Source organism: Spermophilus citellus (genome assembly GCF_964194105.1).
Source record: "Spermophilus citellus genome assembly, chromosome: 7".
Classification (NCBI taxonomy): domain Eukaryota; kingdom Metazoa; phylum Chordata; class Mammalia; order Rodentia; family Sciuridae; genus Spermophilus; species Spermophilus citellus.
In genome coordinates, this window is record NC_138188.1 from 37,689,584 (window position 1) to 37,712,854 (window position 23,271).

The following is a 23,271-nucleotide window of genomic DNA, read 5'->3' on the forward strand; positions in this document are numbered from 1 at the left end:
ATCCTGTCACGTGGCTTCCTTCCTCCTAGTGGTCCCGAGCGTCGCCACAGTGGTCATCATCATCTCCGTGTGCATGCTAGTGTTTGTGGTGGCCATGGGCGTGTACCGAGTGCGGATTGCCCACCAGCACTTCATGCAGGAGACCGAGGCTGCCAAGGAGGCCGAGATGGACTGGGACGACTCTGCGCTGACCATCACGGTCAACCCCATGGAGGTGAGACTCCCGTTGGGCTGGGAACTCCGGGTTGGGTGCTTCTCTCTCCACCCAGCTCAATTATTCCTGTGCTCAGAGTCTGTCCCTTCATCCAGCTGTCTATCCACCAGGTCTTCCTGTCTCAGCTTCTCCCTCCCTCTCAACCTGGTCAGACCGTATTTTGCCACCAATTATATTCTCTGATTAAAAATGTGGCAATTGTTCTCACACCACAAATGGAACCAGAAATCTGTTAAGGCAAGGAACCACATGGTGTCTATTCCTTGTCTCTCCCGTGGTTCAGCGCTGACTAACACTTTGGGACTTGGTATTAAATCCTTGATTAACTGACAGTGCGAGTTACCCGGCTTTGCTCCAGAGTGGCTGCAGAGTTCAGAATAGGCTAAAAAATACAACAGCGAACCTGCCATTTATTAAGCTCCCCATTATGCCAGACCCTGTATGTGGAGCTCCATATTCAGCACCCCGTGAAGTAGGGTCATCATCCTCAGCTACCAAGATGGGAAACATGAGAGAAGAGAAATAGAGAAATAGAGTTCCCAGGACCAGTATTCAAACTGTCTTGTCATATTCTAAAGTTCATTTCGCTTCAGTCAGTGGGCAGCCCCCAAATCCGTCCATGATTGTGCAAGACCCCTGCTCTGCACAACTACCAAGGAAAGCTACCTACTCATGCCCTTTGCCCTTGGGTGCTGAGCTTAGAGAAGTAGGGGACAATCAGGAAGAGTCATGGGAAATAACAAAGTGGTCATTCCAGCCTTGTCCCCAGTTTTGCCCTCTGCCCAGTTTTGGTCTCATGCTCTGATTTCAGAGCCACCATGCCATTGTGGCTCTGTTTCTCTAAGCACCTGCTGTGGGAACAGTGCTGAGCCCACCTCTGTGGGGACTCCAGAACACCATCCTCCGAACGCTGAGCCTCAGATGTGGAAATGAAGTGCAGTCTGAGGACCAGGGAGCGGGGGCGAACCTGGAGATGTCGGTGCCCAGTGAGGTTGAGTAGGAAGAGCCCTGGGGGCTGGAGTGTGAAGGGAAGAACAGTGCTTGAGAAGGCTGCCCAAGGGAGGCCTTGAGGAACAGGTAGGATTTGGGGGAACCAAAGTAGAAGAGAGACATTCTAGAGAGAGGCTGTAGCCAAGCAAAGAGACACTTCTTCTATGATCTAGTTCACCAGCTCAAAATGAATCTAGAAACAAGATTTTGCTGCAATCACCAAAAAGGTAGAGGGAGGGAGGGAAGGAGGAAGAGAGGGAAGGTGGGGGGAGACTGGGACTGGAAAGGTGGGGTACAATTTGAGGACACAAGCCAAGGGGTGAGTGCAGGCATGGGGAGTTAAGACCTGGTCTTTGTTCTTTCCAAAGTAATGTTTCTGAGGCACAGCACACCTGAGTCTCGGCGTAGAAGGTCTTCTGCTCCCAGCGGCATCATATTTCATCCTAGAAAGGGGTGCAAGATTAAATGCTGCACTCTCATGGAGAAGCAAAGTTGCAAAGCTCCATTTAGATTGGCTTTGGAAATGCCAGACAAGTCCTGGCCTGACAGGTTCAGTCCCCACTGGATGGTACTCCCATCCTCTACACTAACGCTGACCTGCAGTTCATGTCTGGAATCGGCTGATCTTCAGGCCCTTGTGTCTCCCCTAATTTCCCTTCATCAAAAGACCTCCTTCCCAGAAAGCCTTTCTGCAGGCCCCAGGAGTTAGCTTGAAGAGAAAGGAGTCCCCGGGACCCTTAATGTTTCCTTAACAGAGTAAGAAAGGTCAGCTCCCAAATTGCCTCTGTTGGGCCCCTGGTGAGTGTCTTCTTTCCCTCTGTGACATCCAGAAACACGAAGAACCAGGCCACAGGGAAGAGGAGAGCGAGGGAGAGGAGGAGGAGGAGGAAGCAGAGGAAGATGTGAGCTCCAGCAGCAGCGACTCTGACGACAGCGAAGAGGAGGAGGAGGAGGGGATGGGCAGAGGCAGGCACGAGCGGAGTGGCGCCAGGCAAGCCCAGCTAGAGTGGGACGACTCCACCCTCCCCTACTAGTGTCCCAGGTCTGCTCCCAGCCCGCGTGTCCCTTTTGTAAAGCCCGACCCAGTGTATGCCCGAGTCTATCATGCTCGCCGCCGATTTCGATGACAGGTCTGGGTGGCCTTCTCTGGCTTTCTAGAACCTGCCCCATGTGCCTTGGGCATTGATTGTGTCCAAGCAAAGGGCAGCTCCAAGAAGCCCAGTGTCACCACCAGTGCAGACTTCAGGGTGGACGTGGTCCTGTAGAACCCACGTCTCCTGCCCTGGGCTCACCCGGCTCCCTGCCAGCCAAGCCTCAGAGTTCTGAACAGCTCGCTCCTTTCTGTAGGGGAGAAAGAAGGTCCACCCTGGTGTCACTCCCTCCCCCAGGCTCAGTGTCCCCAAGGCTGTTGGGGTCCAACTCACTGTGCGCACACCTGACTAAGCATCTCTGTCCACCCACACCAGCAGGTCCTCCCTGCGCCGACTCTCCAAGGTTCCTCTACACAGGGAGGGTGGCAGGACTTCACATAACTAAGGTCCTAGGGCTCAGCACTTGAAAGAAAGCCCCTTGTTGATGAAGAATTGAGTTTATAGGGAAAGGGACACCCCCTACACACTCACACACACAGTCCCCAGCCTGGAGATCCTTTCCTTTTGCTTCTTTCTGAGGCCACTTGAGCTTCTATGACAAGTCCAAAACCAAGAGCTGTTCTCTGACCACAAGCAGAGCCTGTCCCCAGTTGAAGGGGCCAGCCTGCCAGGGGACAGCTGAGACCAGTGTGGCTGCCCTGCCTGGCTGCCCATCACTCCAAACCACCATGCTCAGGGAGCATTCCACCCGGACCCCACCCCCCAATGCCACAGTAAGGGAGGAAGGATGGCTGATGGATGGACAGATGGGGCTTCATGGCAGACAGTCGTGGGAGACAAGGTGGGTGTGGCTGGACTCCCTGGCCCAAGCGCAGCCCCCAGGTTGGCAAGGCTCCCTCCACCGAGCCTTGTGGTCCCTTATCTCCTGTGTCACAGGTTTTCCTCTTGAGAGCATACACCCCTCTCCGATAGATGAGAAAATATGTGAACAGCAGCTGTCCAAGGTGACAGTTTGGAAGTTTAACTGCTGGGGATTAGAAAGATATTTGCAATGATAGCGGCTGTTTATTTCTTCTCATAAAAGAAGGTTTAGGGGACAAATCTATCCAAAATCCTAATTTCTTTTTCTTTCTTTCTTCTTCTTCTTCTTCTTTTTTTAAATAAGAAAGTCTTTTCCATTGCCACTCTATTGTGGACACATCGTGAGGAAAATTGTTGCTATAGTAACCAGGGGGTGATCTTTGTGACCAAATGAATACCAGTCAAGAACTAAGGCTATTACAAGACTTCCACGAGCCTCTGAGGACATGTTTGCCTCAAATGTCTCGGGTACCTCTTTGTCCTCAGTGTGTTCGAGCTGTCCCCTCTTCTCACCCCTCCCCGAGCCCTTCCCGTGTTGGTTTGGCACAGGTGCAGAGTAGGTACCTTTAATTAATCCCCTTTGTCATCCAAACACAGAGCTTAAGTAGGGGGGACCACAGCCAATGGCCTCTAATCCAGCCTCCACCCAGAGAGGGTCCATGGAAAGTCTCTGCAACTCTTTGAATGGTGACAAGTACTTTATACAGCTTTTTCTCCTGAAGGGCTTTTTAAATTTTTGAAATCCCTCATCCTCCTTCACACCTCACAATAACCCTGTGAAATATTTGAGACGCCTGTTGTTAGACACATTTTCATGATGAGGATACCAAGGCTCAGAGATTCAGTGTCTTGCTCAAAGCCATTCAGAGGTATAGAAAAGACTGGTCGCCTTACCCTCCACTTCACTTCCAGGATTCTAATGACTTCCCACCAGGCACCTCGCAGGCATCTCGAGCACCTACTATGTGCAGGCACTCTACCAGGAGCTGTGGGGAAATGCTGAAGTGCCCTCCTCTCAGAGCACCTGACAGTTGAGGAAGGGACAAACAGGCCCAGAAGCTAATTGAGACACATGAAGAGGGAGGGGGGGCGGGAGAAATCACAGGAAAAAAGAGGGACATGTTTGCAAACCCAGCCAGGGCTCTTAATTTTCCCCTTCTTGGGAAAAACACTAGAAGAAGCTTGAGTTTTGATATTCATTGCGAAGAAATAGATGCATCTCCCGTGTGAATTATGCCAATTAAACTCCCCTCCGTTGTTTTATCCCCCCAAAATCATGCCTGCCCAACTTCAGGGGAAAATTCATAGGAGTGGTTAGGCCCCACAATCCCATTATTTAAATAAAAAGGAAATTCTTTAAACAGGCATTTAGGAACTACTGAATTCTCCCAAAGGGACGGCAATGAAAGGAACACTTTATATGTATAAAGCCAATCCTTTCTGAATTAGCTTTTCATTGCAAATGTTTCAGTCTCGGGTTTCTGAGAGCACTTTTCTTCCTGCTCTGTCTTTGCAGTTTGGTTGGGTGGGAAGGTGTTCCTCAAGGCCTCTGGCTGTCTCTTGCAGCCACATTACTTATTCATGGTTGGATGAGCTGTTGGGAGCACCGAGCAATCTCTATGTGTTTTCAGGGAGTTGGCAGAGAGCAGATGAAAGTGGCGCTTAGCTAGGACAGCAAAGATGTGTCATTTGAGGAGCCATTTGGTGACCAGATTCATTTACAGAGAATCAGTAGTGACAGCAAACCAAAGTCCTTTCCTTCAACCTTTGCTACAGAAGGTCATTCTACATGCTGGCTCCAAAAAATGAGGCACTGCAATGACAGTGCCCGGCCAACAGGCGTCCCCCTGTTCCCCATACTTACTCAGGACCACAGGTGAGAACAAAGTGGGAGTGGCTATATAAAAGCCGCAGAAGCTTCAGGAGGCATCCAGATGAATGGTGGGTAATATAATTTGCCCTCCACCAGATTTTCTGACCATAAGTGAAAAATGTCATTAATCAGCCTGGCACTTTCCAGCCCCCAGACACTAGCATTTTGGAATCAAAAGTCTCAGATGACCTAGATACACTGTGACCTCTCAATCAGACAGCTACAGCCCAGGAAAGTGCAGACTCCTCCCCACAAAGACTCACTGACTGGTTTGATCACTTTCCAGCCCAATGTTGCCCTCCAAGTAGACGACACCGTCTGGGGAACAGAGCTTGAAAATAAATAGTCTGAGACTTCTCAGGTGACTCAGGTGGCAGGAAAGAGGAGAAAGTGGAGGCAGAGACTGGAAAAGACCAGTAGAGAATGAGTTGCCCCAGCGGAGTAAAGCAATCGCCTAGGCAGTGAATTGTCTTAAAGAATACAAAGCATATATTCTAACAGATTTAATCAAATTGTGTATGGCTGAGCAAAGCCCAAATTCATCTAGTTGCCCTAAATGTGATTTCTGTGGGATCTCTTTTCATTACCACTTTTTTTTTTAATTTAGTCAATCGTTCTGTCATGTAGCATTTAGACCAAATACCTCTGCATTTAACAAGGGCTGTCCCTTATGGACATGGATACCCCAGGAGTAAGGTCCTGCTGGGAGCAATATTCCCCGTTCCTGTATGCCAGGGCTCAGCAAACTTCACCTGGAAAGATCCACATAGTCAAGGCTTTTAGTTTTATAGGACATATGGTTTCTATGGAGAGTGCTCAGCTCTGCCTTGTAGCTTCAAAGCAGCCATAGACCATATGTAAACAAATGAGTGTTCCAATAAAACTTTATTTATGGACATCAAAAGAGTAGACAATTTGAGTGTATATAAATTTTACATGACTTGATTTTTTTCTTTTACTCTTTTGATTATGATGTTCAAGCACTCAAAAATACAGAAACCTTTCTTAGCCCACAAGCCATACAAAACTAACTGCCAATCAGATCTGGTCCCGAGGCTGTAGTTTGCTGACTCCTATGGACATGCATGGAAAGCAGGCTTCCATTTCCCAGGCAAAAGTAAACTCCACGACCTTACCCCCAGCTCCACTCCCCATTGGCCTTTGCTCCAAAATCAGGAAAACTTTGTTGTCCTTCATTTTAAGATGTTTTAGAAATTCATGTTCTGAAAGTAAACAAAAACAAAACACACTTGCTATTTTTGTACTGACAAACCCATGCACTTATTCCTAAGAGTTGGAGGCCTTGGATCCAGGAACAGACTCATCACTGAGCTCTGACTCCAGAGACCAGTGTTGATTCCCAGGGCTCAGCACCTTCCCGGGACAGCTCAGCCCTACTAATTTCTAAGCAGGACTGTTCATTATCTCAGACTGATTGTCACTTCAGCCCCGCTCATGTCTTTGCTCTAAAAATGATCCTGAAGACATGTGATTGCTTGAATCAATAGCAACATAATCAGCAGAAAGCCCAACCCAGCACACTTCAAAATTAGCAATATTCTTGGTTCTATGACTTGATATTAGCAAGAAGAAAATGAACATTTTTTCCTTAATCATCTCTTCACTTAAATTAACCAAATTGGTTTTACCAAAAAAAAGTAAGAGGTAAATCTAATTATTTTATATGCCAGTAAAAAAGTAGATGATGTTCACATAAAATCATTTTCCGGCCTCTGGGGGATCCCCAAAGCCTCCTGCGAAGTATCCTGGCAGCTATGATGGTACACGATCCTCTATCTGCATCAGACATTTATCGAGGCTGACAAGCCAAAGCCCTTGGCACAATTTAATTTTCATGTAACCGCTTTCCGTGGTCCAGCCGTAGGCAAAGGAAATGAGCAATGAAAGGTTTAAAGTCGACTCTAGCACCCTCGTTTCCCTATCTTTATTTGCTTTACTTTATAAATTTATTCTCTATCTGCTCTCTAGATCTTGCTTTTGTTTTTCCTTTTGGCTCCAACTGGAGAAAAGAGAGTTGGCTTGACAAGCACTATGGATTAGGAGGCAAGCTTCACTCTGTCCCAGGGAGACAAAAAGAGACAGAAGTTACCTCCGCCAGCACCCCAGAAGGGAATCTGACACTTCCTGTGTGCAGTCAGCAGACAGATGGGAGCCTGCCTTGGCAGCCACATTCTATGCAATTGGAAAATGTGGGTACCAGGCCCTGTGCCAGGGATGGGCAAGGAGGCGAATGAGACAGGACCCTTGCCCATGAGGGTCTCCTGGTCTCATGAGCTGTTGGGATGTTTCCCTGGACAAGCTTGAGAAGCTGTGGGTGAGCAGTCAGGACTGTCAGGGGCAGATGGGTGGGGTCAGGGTGGTGGGGTGACTTGCTTTGGCAGTTATCCACCCTAAATCAGATGGTAGGTGTGATTCTGTCAACACCTTGCTGAGGCAGACTGAGGAGATGTCTAGGGGAGTGGGCACGGTTTCCCTAAACGTTCCTTAATTGTTTCTGAGCCTGACTCTGCTCACTTAGAGAAGAAGGCCAGTCACAGTACCTACTGGGCAGAAATAACATGGCTGAGAGCTGAGATTCCATGAAACTAAACTACAGGAAGCCCTTAGGTAAGAATAGCAGCCAGGAGGCCTTGCCAGTTGGGAAGGCTGATCCTGGTAAACGGGCTATCATTAGTCAAGGCCCAAAAACTTGATCTGCCTGGCGTAAGGGCCCCCTGAGGCCCAAATCCAGAGCTGAGAAGCAAAGGAGGCTCCACTCAGGAGGACCTGAGATGGCACACTGCATGCTATGGAGCTGTGGTTCTTAATATTTGGCCTCTGCACCAGCAGCAGCATCACCTGGAAACCAGTGAGAAATGCCAATTTCCAAACCCCACCCCCAGGCCTACTGAGTCAGAATCTCTGGAGGTGAGCTCAGCAATCTACGCATGAAAGACCTCTTTGATTCTGCTGCATGCAAAACCTGGAGAACCACTGGTGGAGAGGTTGAAGAGAATAGCTTATGCTGGCTTTATCAGGAGCTGCTTTTATGATTTATCAAGGTAAAACAGTCAATTGCTAGTGCAGTGATAGGCAAGGGCTATAGATCCTACCCAGGGCCGCTGGATTGCAGTGGTTTCTGGACACACTGGTCCTAGTTCCATTTACCCTCCTCTCCTGAGCCACAAGACAATTCCTGCCCTGTGCCCCTGCTATCCTAGAGAGAGACACAGCCCAGGAGAGACTACTATGAAGCCATCCACCCACGAAAGACCAAGTTCCTGTCCAATGAGCAGCCTCCTCCAGGGCCATATTTTATAAGGAAAGAGTGAAACTGCAGCAATGAGTTTAGAAGGCTGGGAGGGCCACTTGGCTCATAGCCCGTATGCTGGTGGAGCACCCAGGGCCTGGCAGAGGGTGAATGGGTCATTCAAGGACAGTTACTGCAGCACTGTCCCTACATCATGGCCTGGGGTGCACAGCATCACAATTCAAACACTAAATTTGACGGGGAATGGATAGCTCTTCTTGGAAGGGCAGTAACTCACTGTACTAAGAGTAAAAACCAAAACCCCAAAACAAACCTGCAGTCTTATTAACTCTGTCTAGACCCTGTAATTCCTAAGGCCTGGTGAGGCAGCAGGTTCCACCAAGGCCCTTTGCCTGACCTACCAGAGGCCTCAGGTCTGTTGATCAAACTCTGTGGAACTCCTGCTTACTAGTTACTGGCATCTCGGTGTGGCACTGAGTCTGTCCAGGACCCAGAGGAGGAGCCAACTGGGCAGGAGCCCCAACACCTGACCCGGGAGGACTAGCATCTGCTATTGATTCCTTCAGACCCTGACTCTGCCTGCTCAGAGGCACAGCCCGATCTTCTCAGTAGTCTTACCAAGTCTCCCCATTTCCCAGCCCAGCCTGGGAATAGATCTTCTGATTAAATGTCAGTGGGAAAGCATGGCGGAAGTTGTACAGGAGAGTCTACATAGTCTGGCCTGAATGAATTCTCTGAGGACACATTGCTCCCCAAGGCTTAAGGGGACTGTATGTGTTTCCTTATTCTAGTCCTTTATCACCAAAGCCTCTTATGAGACAAAATGACAAATAAGGGTTGGGTAGTTCTGAAGGCAGGATGGGCCCTGTTCTCTTGGCAGGTCTGGACTCGTGTCAGGCCAGGCAGGAAAGGGAGGCACCATGGCCTAAGGGCAAAAGCCCTGGCCCAGCCTGGACACCTGGAAGAGTGGGGGGCAGTGGGTGTGCATGGAAAGGCTGGGCCGCATTGAGATGTACAAGGAGGCAACACCAGTCACCTGCTGTTACACCTGCGGGACAGTGCAGAGCCTCATCCCAGTGCCAGGCAGGGGTCTCCTGGCTCCTGCCTGGAGCAGTGCTCCCATTCTGAGGAGCAGAGAAGGGAGAGTGCCTCTGGACCACTGAAGTGACACCTCCCCAGAGGCAGGACCCCGCCCCAGGACAACTTCCAGTTGAATGAATGGAACCATAGCCCTCCCTTCCCAGGTACCTGATAGGAACCCTGGAAAACAAAATCACGCAAGGCTAGTATGGATTCCCAACTCTTACCACTTCTGCGTGCCACCTCCTTAAGGCAAGAGGACTACCCAGTCTATTGCAGCACCCTGGGTGCCAAGCACCGTGCCTGGCTCATGGTAGGGGCTCCACAAATGTTGGGTTGAATGGCATCCCAGAGATCATGTGACCTCAAAGATTGGGCTTGGTTTGAAAAATTAAGATGCCCTAGGGGAGAAAGACCCTTTCATCCTGTCTCTTAATTTGTAAGTCAAGGTCCTTTATAAAATCAGATAAAAGCAGAAAGGAAGTTCAGATGACAATGCTCTCGCACTTCAAATGGAAGAGCAGGAGTGAGCTTGTTTGCTAAATGACCCTTCCTGGCTATAGCCAGCGTAAGAAGCCCTATTCGAAGAGCAGGGGTAGATGGCCCCACCTGCTCCATCCTGTGGATCAAGGGAAGCATTCTTATGGAGGAGAGAAAGCTCTGATTGGTTAATGACCCCCGCCCTATGCCTCTCTCCACTCCCTTTTATCAGATACACTGCAGAGGAAATCCATCAACATGAAGCTCAATTCCCAATAGTCTAATGAAAAGAGGGCAACAGATGAGAGAAGATCCAGAACACAGACGGTGTGTATCAATCACAGGCAACAGACACGCGTTGGCTTTAATGTCTGTTTGCTTTTATCTTGAAATGAAAATGCATCTCAGTTACCTGGACCCTTTCCACTGAGCATCTCAGAAAAGAAATGGCACACACGAGCGCATACACGCACGCACGTGCACACACACACACACACACACACACACACACACACACAGAATTCTTTTCCCCAGCAGAAAGAATTGTCAGAGAAATAAGCCCAGAGATTTTTTCTATTTGCACTACCCATGGTCTCAGCTACAGACCCCAGAAACTCTGTGGGAAAGAAAGGGACAGGAAGGGACAAGGAAGTAGCATCTGCCCCCTGAAAGGATTCCTTGGGGTCGCAGAGATGAGGGGTTCACCTGTGCCCGTGGGTCACAGACAGGAGTATAACGTGTGCATCAATCTTTAGAGGCAAAAGTTCAGATGTGGCACCACGGACCCCCAGTTCCCTCATATGACTACACAGGAGCTGATGGATTCTGGATTGGGAAGAGTTCTCCTGTTCCCAGATACCTGTCAGGTGGTGGAAATAAGGAACAAGTTTTGCAGGAGGTGAAGGTAGATTTGGGAAGACCATTTCAAAAGTAAGAAAAGGGATATGGAGAGAGGAGATAACTCAGAGTTGGGGAGTAACCCAAAGGTGGATTGGAGAGGTAGCAATAGGACCAATCCATCACCAGGAAGACAGAACATTGCTCTGTACCTAAAGTTAAATTCAAGTTTCAAAGACATTGCGGCTAAGCCTGGTCATGTGAGGCACAATTGATGTCAGAGCTGTTGGAGGGTGATCTCAGTTCTGAATTGAACTACCCCTGCTGGGTCGATCCACCTGGTTGCTTCAAGCCTGACCTCAGTGGCTTCCAGAAACAGGATTGTGGATGTCCTGAGCTGGACAGGCTTGGCAGGAGATTGAAGATACCAGTCGGTGAGTCTAGAAAAGAAACTGTATGTGGAAGATGGTTGTTCTCAAGGGAATCTATAGATATTAGAGTTGGGTTTGTTATGTTATAAGCATGGACATTGTAGTTTTGGTAAGGAGAAGAGTCAGAATGATTTGGTGGGGCATTAGTTGAGGAAATTAGAGTAATAAATATGAAATATGAGAGATAACCAGGCTAAGGAGAGTTGATAATGTGTGTGTGTATATATATATATATATGCATATACATGTATACATGTCATATACACATCCACAATACCAAAGGAAGGTATAAAATGAGCTCAATGGTACCAACACATTTCTAATTTTGTTACGTGTCTTTTTAATTGCTGTTTACTCTCAGCCCTCAAAACACTGGCAATGGTGCCTGGCACATAGTAGGAGTTCAGTAAGCATTTGGAAATGAAAGGTCCAGCCTGTCACTACTTGGTGGAGACATAGAGGTATCCTTGTACCCCAAACTGAATGAGTCACAGAGCAGCAGGCCAGCCACACCCCACTTGGCTGAGGAGAAGCTTTTGTGAATTCGCAGGTCCCCTCTGGCTCTCTGGTAGTGAATCATAGTGGGTTTGTACACACCTTGGACCACATGGGACTAACACCATCATGTTAGGTGTGGGAGGGGCTCTGGGACTCCCTCCCACTGTGTCTGCCATTTCCTTCGGCCAGTCTGAATTGTCCAGGCTGGTCTCCTCTCAGCCCCTTCCTCCTCCCATCTCTGGAGATGCCACCACCTTTTAGAAGCGTTCCATTAGAAGCCTGTTCAATCCTAGCTGCTCAACCAAAGTGCACGGGGAAGGAAGGTCCGGCTGGAGCCCCAGGGCTGTCCACACAGCGGAGGCACAGACACCTTTAGTCACTGTTCCTGGCCAGGCAGTTCCTGCCAGCCTGGCTGGAGTGTCCCCGAGGTTGACATCACTCCAGGGCAGGGCCAGCGTGTGCCTGATGCGCGTCAGACCCTGGATTCCCTGGTCGCCTCAGAGAATGGATCTTTTTAGTTTAGAAAATGTGTTTGTTGGCTAAATATATTATCTTGTGTGTGTATGAGTGTGCTACAAAGGAAACCTTGGAATATGTCACCAGGATTGTATGAACTTAGAGAAAGTTGAGTTTAATTTCAGCAGAGCTCACTGTCCCCTCTGTTGACAAGGGTGCCCAGCCAAGGGGATCAGAGAAACTGCCCTTCCCGTCCCCACCCCTCCCTGGCTAGTGGAGCTGCTGGACTCAATTCAAACCCATGCAGAGTGAGAGGTGCCGAGGGCCCCGTGTGTACATAACGAGGAAGCAAATAGGAGCCATCGCAGGGATCTCTCGGGCTTCTTCCCATGACTGTGATCTTACCCATGTTTGAGTCACAAACTTTAAATTTCTAACAGTTACAATTCTTGCAGTTTCTGAGTAATTTGTTAAATGCCTATTCAACACAGACAGATATTTATTTTCAGCCTTGGCTTGTAAACGCCTACAAACTGATTCATGTTGGTGGTCATTACGACACTTCTGTGAATTGGTGAATAAATATGATTTTAGAATTTCACAGTAAAGGTGACTTCTGAGAGTTTTTATTGTTCAGACTGTTTGATGAGGTGAGACACCAAGAACTGGTTCATCTGGGTTGATGTTCTCTTGGGTTCTATGTTAAATCCGTGCTTGGGCAAGAGAGACAGGTAGCATGTGACAGTGATGACAAGGTAAATTGGCTCTCCTCAGGCCTTGGTCGGGGCACTCTGCTACAACCAGAGTGGGACCAATGGAGACCAGTACAACGACAATCCTAATAACATGGTGCATTTATTGAGCACCTACATGTTACTGGAGTTCTGGGTACGATCTTAATCTGCACAGTAGGTCATTCTTACCACTAGCCATGAAAAACATTGAACCTGGAGGAGTCAGGGGCACGGCCCAGGGCAAATGGATTGACCACAGTACTACTTCCTCCTACTCCTCCATGCTGACCTGTGCTTGCACCTAAATGCCACCCAGAGCCACCTTGACCCTGAAGCCCACAGAATTGGGCTCCTCTCACCATCCAGAGCCAGGGGAGAACCAGAGTGTTTCTGGAGGATTCTGCATGTTGCAGTTCCTGTAGCCTCTCTCCTGCTTCGTACTGAGCCAACTTGAGGGCTAAGCCCCAATTTCTTGGAAATTTGGAATGGAACCACCATTTGACCCAGCTGCATGTCACAACAGGCATGCCTGCTTGGCAAGCTCCTGTTGGCACCCCTCCCCGGCCTGTACCCTCTACCTGCCCTCATACCTTTCTCTCGCTCATTTCTCTCCACCTTTCTCAGATGGATATTAAAAAACAAATTCTTTCCTTGTCACTTGGAAGAGAGCTCCATCATCTTCTCCTCACTTCCTGGTCTTTGAAAACCCATGTCCCTCCTTCTACCCCAAGTAGTGGGTCTGATCTTCTCCCTGAGATACAGGTCATTCTTGCACCACGAGGACTTTTTTCTGCTCCATGTTAAGACAATCTGTTTAGCATGCTCAACTGGATTTTTCTTTTACATCAGAGAGTCAAAAAGCCTTAGAAGGTTTGGTGTGTTCTGTGATTCTTCTGTGCTTCGCCTTGCTGTGCACCCATGTACATGTATACACACACACACACACACACACACACACACACACGCACTGAGCATCAATCCTTGGGCTTTCCCTCCCTCTGACAAAAGAGCTATATTATTTAACCTGAAAAAAAAACCTGGTTTATGTAGTTTGAATACAGTGCTTCATATTAGGCTGACCTGACAGAGGTTTCATGGCAAAAACTTACAAACAATACCAAAAACAAATGTTGAAGCTATGGATAAAAGTTCTGGGCAGAAGTTTCACAGCAATCATACCTGTGTTCATGCTCCTGGGATGTAGCAAGGGCTCAGAAAGCATTTATCAAGCTAAACTGAATTAAACCTTCAATCTGAGGTCCTCAATGACCTACCCCCTCCCCATAAGCTTTCATCCAATTGCCCAGCATGAATCCCAGGGCCTGGTCTTCCCAAAGCACATGGTAAACATTCCCATCTCCATGCTTTTGCTCCTTGACCTTGAACACCCTCTCCTGGCATGCCTTAGACCATGGGAATGATGGGCCCACTGTAGAGATGCAGGACAACTTATCAGAGGGGCCATTCTTGATTGCCCAGTGCAATGGGATCCTGCTGTCCTCTGTACCCCTAGAGAGTGTTCTGCCTTATTATTAAGTTCCCTAAGTGATTAAGGTGGGAAAACAGGATACAGGACGTATTGTTCTAAGATAAACTCAAATACCTGCACAGGTAAGGCAGGCAGGGGTAGTGAGCCCAGCTGCCTGGCTGGGGATGAGGGTGAAAAGAAAATACATGCCAAGTCCAGAGGGGAAGCCTTTCCATCCCAGGGCAGGGATGGTGGCCCCTTATTGCCAGATCTTCTGATTTCTAAGAAAAATCAGAAACATGGATTTTCAGAATAGCAGCTATATTGAATACAAACAACAATAAGCATTGCCGAGAATGTGTGGGGGTGGGGGGGAGGCACACTCATACACTGCTGGTGGGATTGCAAATTGGTGCAGCCAATATGGAAAGAAGTATGGAGATTTCTTGGAAAATTGGGAATGGAACCACCATTTGATCCAGCTATCCCCCTCCTCAGTCTATATCCAAAGGACTTAAAAACAGCCACTACAGTTAACACAGCCACATCAATGTTTATAGCAGGACAATTCACAATAGCTAAACTGTGGAACCAACCTAGATGCCCTTCAGTGGATGAATGGATAAAGAAAGTGTGGCACATATACACAATGGAATATTACTCAGAAACTTCTTTTTATGTGAAGTCTACTAGATTTTAAATTTAGGCAACTGATTCACATTTTTAAAACAAATTCTGTGTTGTCCAAATAAAATGGATCAGCAGGCTGAATTCAATACCCAGACAACTGGTTCTAGAGTACATTCATGTGGACCAGGTGAGTCTGACTAATCAAAAAGCAAAACGACCCCAACTCTTCCATTGGGGTTACTAAACGGTCTTGGGTGTGATGGGTTCTCTCACATGCCACTGGAGAGTGGCAGAAGGAACAAGATGAAGAAAGCAAAGATTGGCCATGTGAGCATCTGGGGAGTAACCAAGGTGGAGAGGTCTCTGGGCAGTAATATCTGGCAAATGGTTAACCACTACCTTTGAGGGAAGGGGCAGGTCTAATTTGTAACTGTTGCTGACTCCTGTGGCTGATTTTAAGTACCAACTCGAAGTCATTGAACTCAGAGTTGAGAAGGGATGCTAACAATTGGCTTTGTGAGCCAGCTCTGGCACACAACACCACTCATAGGTCAGGCATCGAGAAAAAGCCAGCACACCTTTAACCCTGGATAGAGGAGACAGGGGACTGCCATCTTCCTAAGGACTTGGCCTAGTGCAGGAAGTCTCGTGACCCACATCAGAACTCCTTCCCACACTAGGCGAAGAAGGCTGCTGCTTCCATTTCTGGCTATAGCTCTTGCACACTGACTTGAGTGGGGACTGCCGGCTACATGAAGCCAGGCTTGGTCACTGAGGACCCAGGGTGTGAGTGGAGGAGCCAGAACGGAGAGGCAGAGCACAGTCTGGCTGTGCTCAGGAAGGCAGAAGGAGCCCTGGCGGAGGGAGGGACGGGAGGCAGCCAGGCTGCCTCTCTCCATCACCAACCACACAGCCACCTCCTGGCTCCTTGAGATGGAGACCTGAGACACAGCCAGGAGACGTGGAGCAGGAGGAGGAGATGGGAGGTACTGCTCCAAGGGAAGGGGAATTCCCAGTACCAGGTCCCAGGCTAAGGGACAGAGGTTCTCAGAAGAGGCTGGACTTTCAGTGTTTCCATTTGCTCTCCTTTTGGGATCTTTGATGAACTTTAAAATCTTCTCCAGAATCAGCACAGCCTTATCTAAGGCCAGGCTTGACAGGAGGGCAGTGGAGTGGACCATCCGTCCTGTAGAGAAGCCACCTGCTTTCATGAGCAGTTCCTTGGTGGCAAGCTGGACGCATCTAAGCCTTTGTTTTGGATCTTATAACCCAAAGAGAAGAGCTGAATGTGGCTGGGCCTCACCATGGCAAGGTTAGGACTTACTGACATGACATATATATATGTCATATGTAATATATACAATATATGCATAACGAGTAATTAGAACCAAATTTATAATTCTATACTTACATGTTATATGTGTATTTATTAGGGCTTGCTAAAGGGATTAATATGTATCATTACCTATTAAATATATTAATTATATTTTATATAATATTCTAAACGTATATTTTATATTAAATATAATGTTATAATAAATTGTAATGTGTTTTATTATATAATTATATATTTATATCATTATCTATAATATGTATTAATAACCTTAGCAAAACCTAATAGGTACAAATACATAATTATGTATTACATATTATGTAATTATCATTATATATTATACAATTATAAAAATATATATTAGTTATAATTATATATTATGTAATTATGATTATATATTGTGTAATTATAGAACTACAACTGTCACCTAATTATAGTTATCCATTATATATTATTGATCACATAATTACACATCGAATACTATTAATATGCTAATATTAACATATTATTACTATGCATAGTTTATTAGGCATTGATTCCGTAACTCTCATGTTGTCCCCCTCTTTTATCTTTGCTGATTCTGTCTGACGAGCTCCAGGACTGGGAGAGATCATGGTTGCTGGCACCTCTCAGTGTGTCTCTAGAAAGGAAGGGGCTCTTCTGCAACACCAGTTCAAAGTCCTGGATGCGCATGGTCTTGGCCAGCATTGTGGCACGCATGTCCCCCATGGCGAGCCCTCTTTTCCCCCACCAGGAGCACATATTTACAAAGGGGGAGGAGCGTTCTTCAGAGAAGACACAGAGAAGCTTCACCAGAGGAGGGCATGGCGAGATATGAGATATAACTCCCCATGCCAGCAGCTTCAGTTCAAGATGTCCTTGAGCCTGGTTTTATGCTGCATGGAGTGCATATTCCATGTTGTTCCCACTATTCTTTTTAAAGTTTCTCTGATAAAATTCTGTTCTTGAAAATGATGGACTGAACAGGTATCTTTTACTCCAGGAATTTTCAGAGCGACCACTGGGAACCATCTAGAGACTAGGGAAAAGTGTTTCTCAAACTAATCTGATTACAGAGCCTTTTACTTTGCTCAACATCTTTGGGACAAGCGTTCACTCCAACCTCTTCTTAGTAGGGCACTTGGGGCGGAGATGCAGGGTTCTTCTATTTGTCAGTACCTCATTCAGGGCAACCACCTGAACCGGCAATTGTCATCTATCAATCATGACCAGGATGAAGACAAGCTCCATTTCCTTCAGGCCTTTCTGCTCTGAGAGCCCCCCACCCCGACATTGCCTCATACTCTCCATCAGTCTGCTTGCACAGACAAATGTTCAGATCATTCAATCAGCCTGTTCCAAAGCAAGGAGAATTATGGAACCAGGAACATACAGGTTCACTGACAAGGTGCCAAAGCACATGTGATGGCAGCCATGATTGGCGCTGGTCAGCAGAGTACTGGCACCAGGGATGGCACACAAAGTGCCCAGTCACAGAAGGGAAGCAGCCAAAGATGAAGGGCCCAACATTGCATTCCAATGAAGGGGTACACAGCAGTCCTGGGAGGTGCCTGCTCTCTCCCTCTCTAGGAGCTCCTCATAGTGTAGCTTAAATCTCAGGTCAAGCCCACCAAACCGTGACCAGAGCAAGTTAGCAAAGTAAACCAAACCTTCCAAAAAGCCTCTCTGTGTCATTTTAGAGACCTTAAAAGATAGACAAATGGACCAAGGTTTGGAAATTTTTTTCCATTTGGTCATCAAAATCATTATTAATCTGTGTTTTGTTAAGCACTAATGAGGTGCCAGGTAGTGTGCTGTGCCTTATTTACACGATTTAATTGTCACCTCACAAAAATGTTCCTAGAGGTGCACATGTATACCTCCACTCACACACGAGGAGATGAAACACTGACTAAGTAAATTATCAGGGGCTTCGTGATGCCAGGGTGCACTGTCACCCAGCTTCATCCAACTTAGACTGGTGATTTTAAGTCACACAGCTACTCAAGACAGCCTGCTGCAGGTCATGCAGACACAAGTGTCTACATCCTGTGAGTTCCCACTGTTGGAACGATACGATAGAGCTTCTGGGAAACCTTGAAGAGGGGAAGGTCTAGGTGCTGACATCCATCCCATCTCAGAGATTTGCATACATGCCCGTAGGTTTCCTCAGTGCCCTTGCTGGACCCAGGTCCTGCAGCTAGGGCTCCATTGTCTGTGAGCATGGCCCTCTGATCTTGCCCAGAGCCCACATCCGTTCTCTCCTCCCTGAACATCAGGACAGTGGCCCTGGAAACCTTCTAACTATAAACTGAGCCTCTCCCAAGGCTCCACCTCCACCCTGTCTGCCTCCGATCAAATCATCACCAACTTTAACAGTCATTCAGCATTTGCACAATCAGGTCACAGCTGCTGCTGTTTCATACATTCATGTGTACACACATATGTACCTGCAAATGAACAATGTGCACATCTACCTATCTGTGCCTTCTATCTTCACGGTTCCTTGGGAAGACCACTTACTAGTCATCCCACCACATTATGGGACAATCTCCCTGAGCTTTCACATCCTCATTCATAAAATTGTGGTCATGGTACCTTTCTTAAAGGACTTTTGTGATAATTAAATGAGATCATCTCTGTCAAGCGTCTACCACAAGGTCCAGCCCTTTAGGCACTTACTAAATAATAACTGTCACCATGACTCTTCCAACACCCCCTAGCGATAAATAAGTGGGTCACACCCTTATCCACTCAGACCTTCCTTTTATTCAGTGAGTGAGTGCATTCATTCATTCATTTGGTGGTGCTAGGGTCCAGCCTGGATGAAATTCTCCAAAATTCGGAGTGAGTCTGCTCTTCACCTCCTCAATGCAGACTTATTTTTTTTTCTTCATCCAGAAAGGTCAAGGGAAGGAAGATGTACAAAGATTTGTTGAGTATTTATTGAGATTAGGACTTCACAGGTATTTTCCAATTTAATCCTTCCAATAACCTCATGTGGAAAGTATTGTCACTCTTATTTTATAAATGAAGAAACCAAGTCTAAAGACACTATGTCTCCTGTCCAAGGTCACACAGCTGATGAGAAGCAGAGCCCAGAATCCTTCATGGATGTATATTCTGAATACTGTGTTTGTACCACTGAGCCACAGGTGTGCCACACCACTAGGGACCAGTCAGCCTTGAAGAGTAAAATGTCACTTTTGAAAAAATGGAGTGTGTGCAGGTATCAGAGCCCAGTGACGATCATCGTTTTCCCTTTTAGCACCTTGGGCTAAAACACACCAGATAGGAACTGAAAAGCTCTAGTTAGACAACTGGAGTTCCAAAAATAAAATGAGTGTTAAAAAAGCAATGTGAGCCAGGGAGAGACTATCAACCAGCAGAGAAGAAAATTATGTGAAAATACTCACTTAGAATCACGGACAAAAGGGTCTCCTCTCTTGGAACAGTAACAGGGTAACCCAGTCCCCAAGGTTTCTGTGGATCTCATGTCTTCAAACAAACCTACACTGATCCTGAAGACACAGAGCAATGTGGAGCCTTCAGTCATTGATCTCTTCCTTGCCCAAGGACATTCTAGAACCCCTTCCTCAGCGCCTCTTCTGAACCTGCTGAGCACCAGGGATGCCCTAGCATCAGCACCCAACCCTCCCTGGATTCACAGTCTCTGGGAGAAGATGGATGATGGTTACATAATCTTATAAGTAAGTGTTTAAGTGCACTTAGGACCAGCACTACAAAGGAAGAACATCTGGAACAATGAACATCAGTATTCGAGTGAAATCCCATAATCAAGAAGGCCAAAATTTCCTTTAAGAAACAACGGGCAAGTTGAGGGTAAGGGGTGGAGGGGTGAGTTTTCAAATGTTCTTAGCTGCAGATGAGAAAGACACCCTTAGCTACTCTATTTGTGAAGGACTATGAGACAGCTCACAGAGTCATTGGGAGAGTAGAGAAAGTGAGTTTCTAGAAACACTTCCAACAGCCCCCTTTCCAGCAGAAGTAAAAACGGGGCATGCGTACTGATGTGGGCTGATCATCTGGAAGGATCTTTGCCTTTTTTCTATTTCTTCCTCTAAGGCTTTCATGCCAGACTCTCCCTGTGATTCCCCCCAATCTCAGCGGGGATGACCCACCGGAGCGAGCATCAGTGCACGTGAAGAAAGCAAGGCCATACTCACACATGGGCTCCGATTTCATCACTCAAGTGTGGGCTGCTCCCCTGCCTCCCATCCAAGACAGCCCGATGATCTCGAGATCATTGCGTTAACGAGCTGGATACCACCTACTTCCAACAAACACCACACTTGCCTGTGTGAGATCCCGCAATCCAGACCTCATCCACATGTCCATCAGACTCAGCTAGGCAAGGGGTGGGGACAGTGACAAGCGACCAGCGGGAGCAGGCTGCTTTCTGGAAAATGTAGCTGTTTATCTTCAACACAGGTGATGGGCAGCCACACGCCTCCTCTGACAAGACGGTGTTTAAAAATTGGAAACCACATTGGGTATTTTCCTTCTGTTAATAAATGATAAAGTAACTTCTCACTTTATAAAAATACACCCGCTCTCTCACTTGGTAGGAGAGCACTTTGATGGAAAAAGCCCTCTGTGCAATCTCCCGCTCTCAACAGGAGCTGGAACGCTCTCATGAAAGCCCACTTCTAACACCTCGTGACTCAAACACAACTCGAAGCTCTGTCCCCAGTCGAAGATGCATCCCACTCGGAGACAGTGTCCCACAGCAGGGCAGGACAGACTTTTCTCACTGGTATTAATCTCTGATGGCGGGTTTCATAGACGGGCAATCTGTGTGTGTGTGTCCAGCATGTTTGGACCAGTTTTGCTGCCAAATTTTCTCAACTCATTCAAGCAAGTGGGGAAAAAAAAGCAAACATCAAAGTAAATATCATGTCTAGACCCAAGGATAAAGGTGGTGTCGATGAGTGTGTCTCTGTGGTTGCACTGAAGAATAAATACTTCCAGCTGAGAAAATAAATTTAAGGTAACAGTTTCAGAACTATGTGCTGCCTAGAGTTGAACCCCCCACCCAAATTCTCCTAGTGTTGGAGGAGTGCGTTCATCCTGCAGTGTCGGCCCATCTCGAAGGCAACCTGGGATTTTGCAAGAAGGACCCCAGGAGTATTGGATCTGTTTGCAGTGAAAATCTTAACCCAAGACAGATGGCTTTAAATGCATTCTTCCCCTAACATAAATGTCCCCTGGGGAGAGCTCAGGCACGCTAGCCTAGAGGAGATTCTCTCCTGAGTGAGAGGTGAGGTGTGAAGGGGCAGCCCAAGGAGGTCCCACCCAGGAGAATGTCACAATTTACATGCATGTTGTATGGCTAAAGGCTTTACATGTTCTGGGATGAAAACTATTTCTCTCAAACTTAATTTGTTTTAGGTAGAATTGTGTACCTTAAAAACACCCTCCGTATCACAAAAGTTCGATTTCCAGAACACTTATTTTGACTAATTTAACAGGGACAGACAGAAGAAAGGTGGAAAGGAAGGAGGGAAGGAAGAAGGGAAGGAAGGAAGGAGGGACAGGTAGAGGGAGGAAGGGAAGTGGCAGGAGCAGAGTCATGCACCTTCCTCAGTTCCCTTATAGATGAAATTGACTATCAGATTGGGAGTTTTATCTCAAAAACAGTAGAAAATACTGTAAATTTTTGTCAATTTAATTATAAAAAAATTATAGTAAGCACACACACACACACACACACACACACACACACACACACACACAGTTGAAGTTAAATTAACCACTCCAAAGAAATTCTCAGTTAAAAACTAACTCGACAGATTGTTACATAATCAAAGTGATAATTTCTTTAAAATTACTTCATTCTGCACAGTGTGTGTGTGTGATAGTCAGGAGGTACAGTTAGCTAACACTTGAAATATTCTGAACAGCAATCCACATTCCAGAGAGGCCTGCTTAAACTCTTCAGATATCATTATCAAAATCTATTTGAGAGGTTTGTTTACCAACTGAGAAAAATCAGAAATAGTATTTTTTTTCAGAACCCAACAGAAAAACTGACAAAGGAAACAAATAATTCACAGAAGAGGAAACTTGGGACACACACACACACACACACACACACACAAAACACACATAAAGATATCCTCAAATTCATTAGTAATTGCAGAAATGAAAATGTAAACCAAAATCAGACATCAAGGACCCATCAGATTGTCAAAAACTGGAGAGCTGGGTAGCATCCGTGTGGGTGGAGCCCAGAGCCTCTGCAGCTGGTGGGAACACAGACAGGGACAGCCATTCATGGAGCAGCCATGACTGTGGCCTTCTGAACAGCCCCTTAGAAGCTTTCTCAGAAGCACGTGATAAATGGGCATGTATTTTTTGCAGTATCTTTGACAGTACCGAGGGGTTGGAGTCATTTGGGAAAACTGATGATACATAGCTATGGTAGGACAGGAAGCAGAGACAAGAAGTAAGAAACCAGTACAATTCTTAATGCTTCCCAGCCCTGTCACCTCGTTCTGGACTCAGGAACTCATTTCTCCCACTCCCGCAAGCGCTGGCCAGTAATGGCTCTCAGTTGCATCTCCCTCTGAAAATTTCTCTGAGTCAAAGTAAGACCCTTCATGCCTCATCCCTCCAACACAGCCCATGGCTAATAACTGGTTGATGCCTTGAAGCTAGCTAGATTCCTTCCCTGAAGTCAGGGTGACCTAGCTGGGACATCCCAGTTCCAGAGCCCACTGTGAGGTCCCCATGATCTGCAGCTCCAGTCAACCCCTCTCTACTCAGGCCTCTCTCCTCCCTTCATCCTGAGGGTTGATTCTGAAACACAAAGGGGTCCCTAAAGGTCTTCACAATAATCGCTGTCTCAGGGTCTGTTTCCTTGGAACCCCAACACACAGCAACATGGGAAGACCATGTGAGGACGCTGACCTGCATCCAATCAATGGGTGATGGGTAAAGAATCAGAGGACTCTTCCCAGGAAGTTTCTAAAGGTTGAGCTGGGAATGGTCAGCCTCAGTT

The 23,271-nt window shown here is 47.0% G+C and overlaps 1 protein-coding gene across 1 annotated transcript in view; it reads left to right on the forward strand.

Annotated features, from left to right (window-relative positions):
• CLSTN2 (calsyntenin 2) overlaps positions 1 to 12,667 on the forward strand; it is a 573,838-nt gene extending 561,171 nt beyond the window's left edge. The window contains exons 16-17 of the mRNA XM_081302788.1: positions 30 to 214; positions 2,035 to 12,667. Of these exons, the coding sequence (XP_081158914.1) occupies positions 30 to 214; positions 2,035 to 2,238 (389 nt within the window). The 3' untranslated portion in view covers positions 2,239 to 12,667. The remainder of the gene's footprint in view (positions 1 to 29; positions 215 to 2,034) is intronic.
• Positions 12,668 to 23,271: the final 10,604 nt, after the last annotated feature.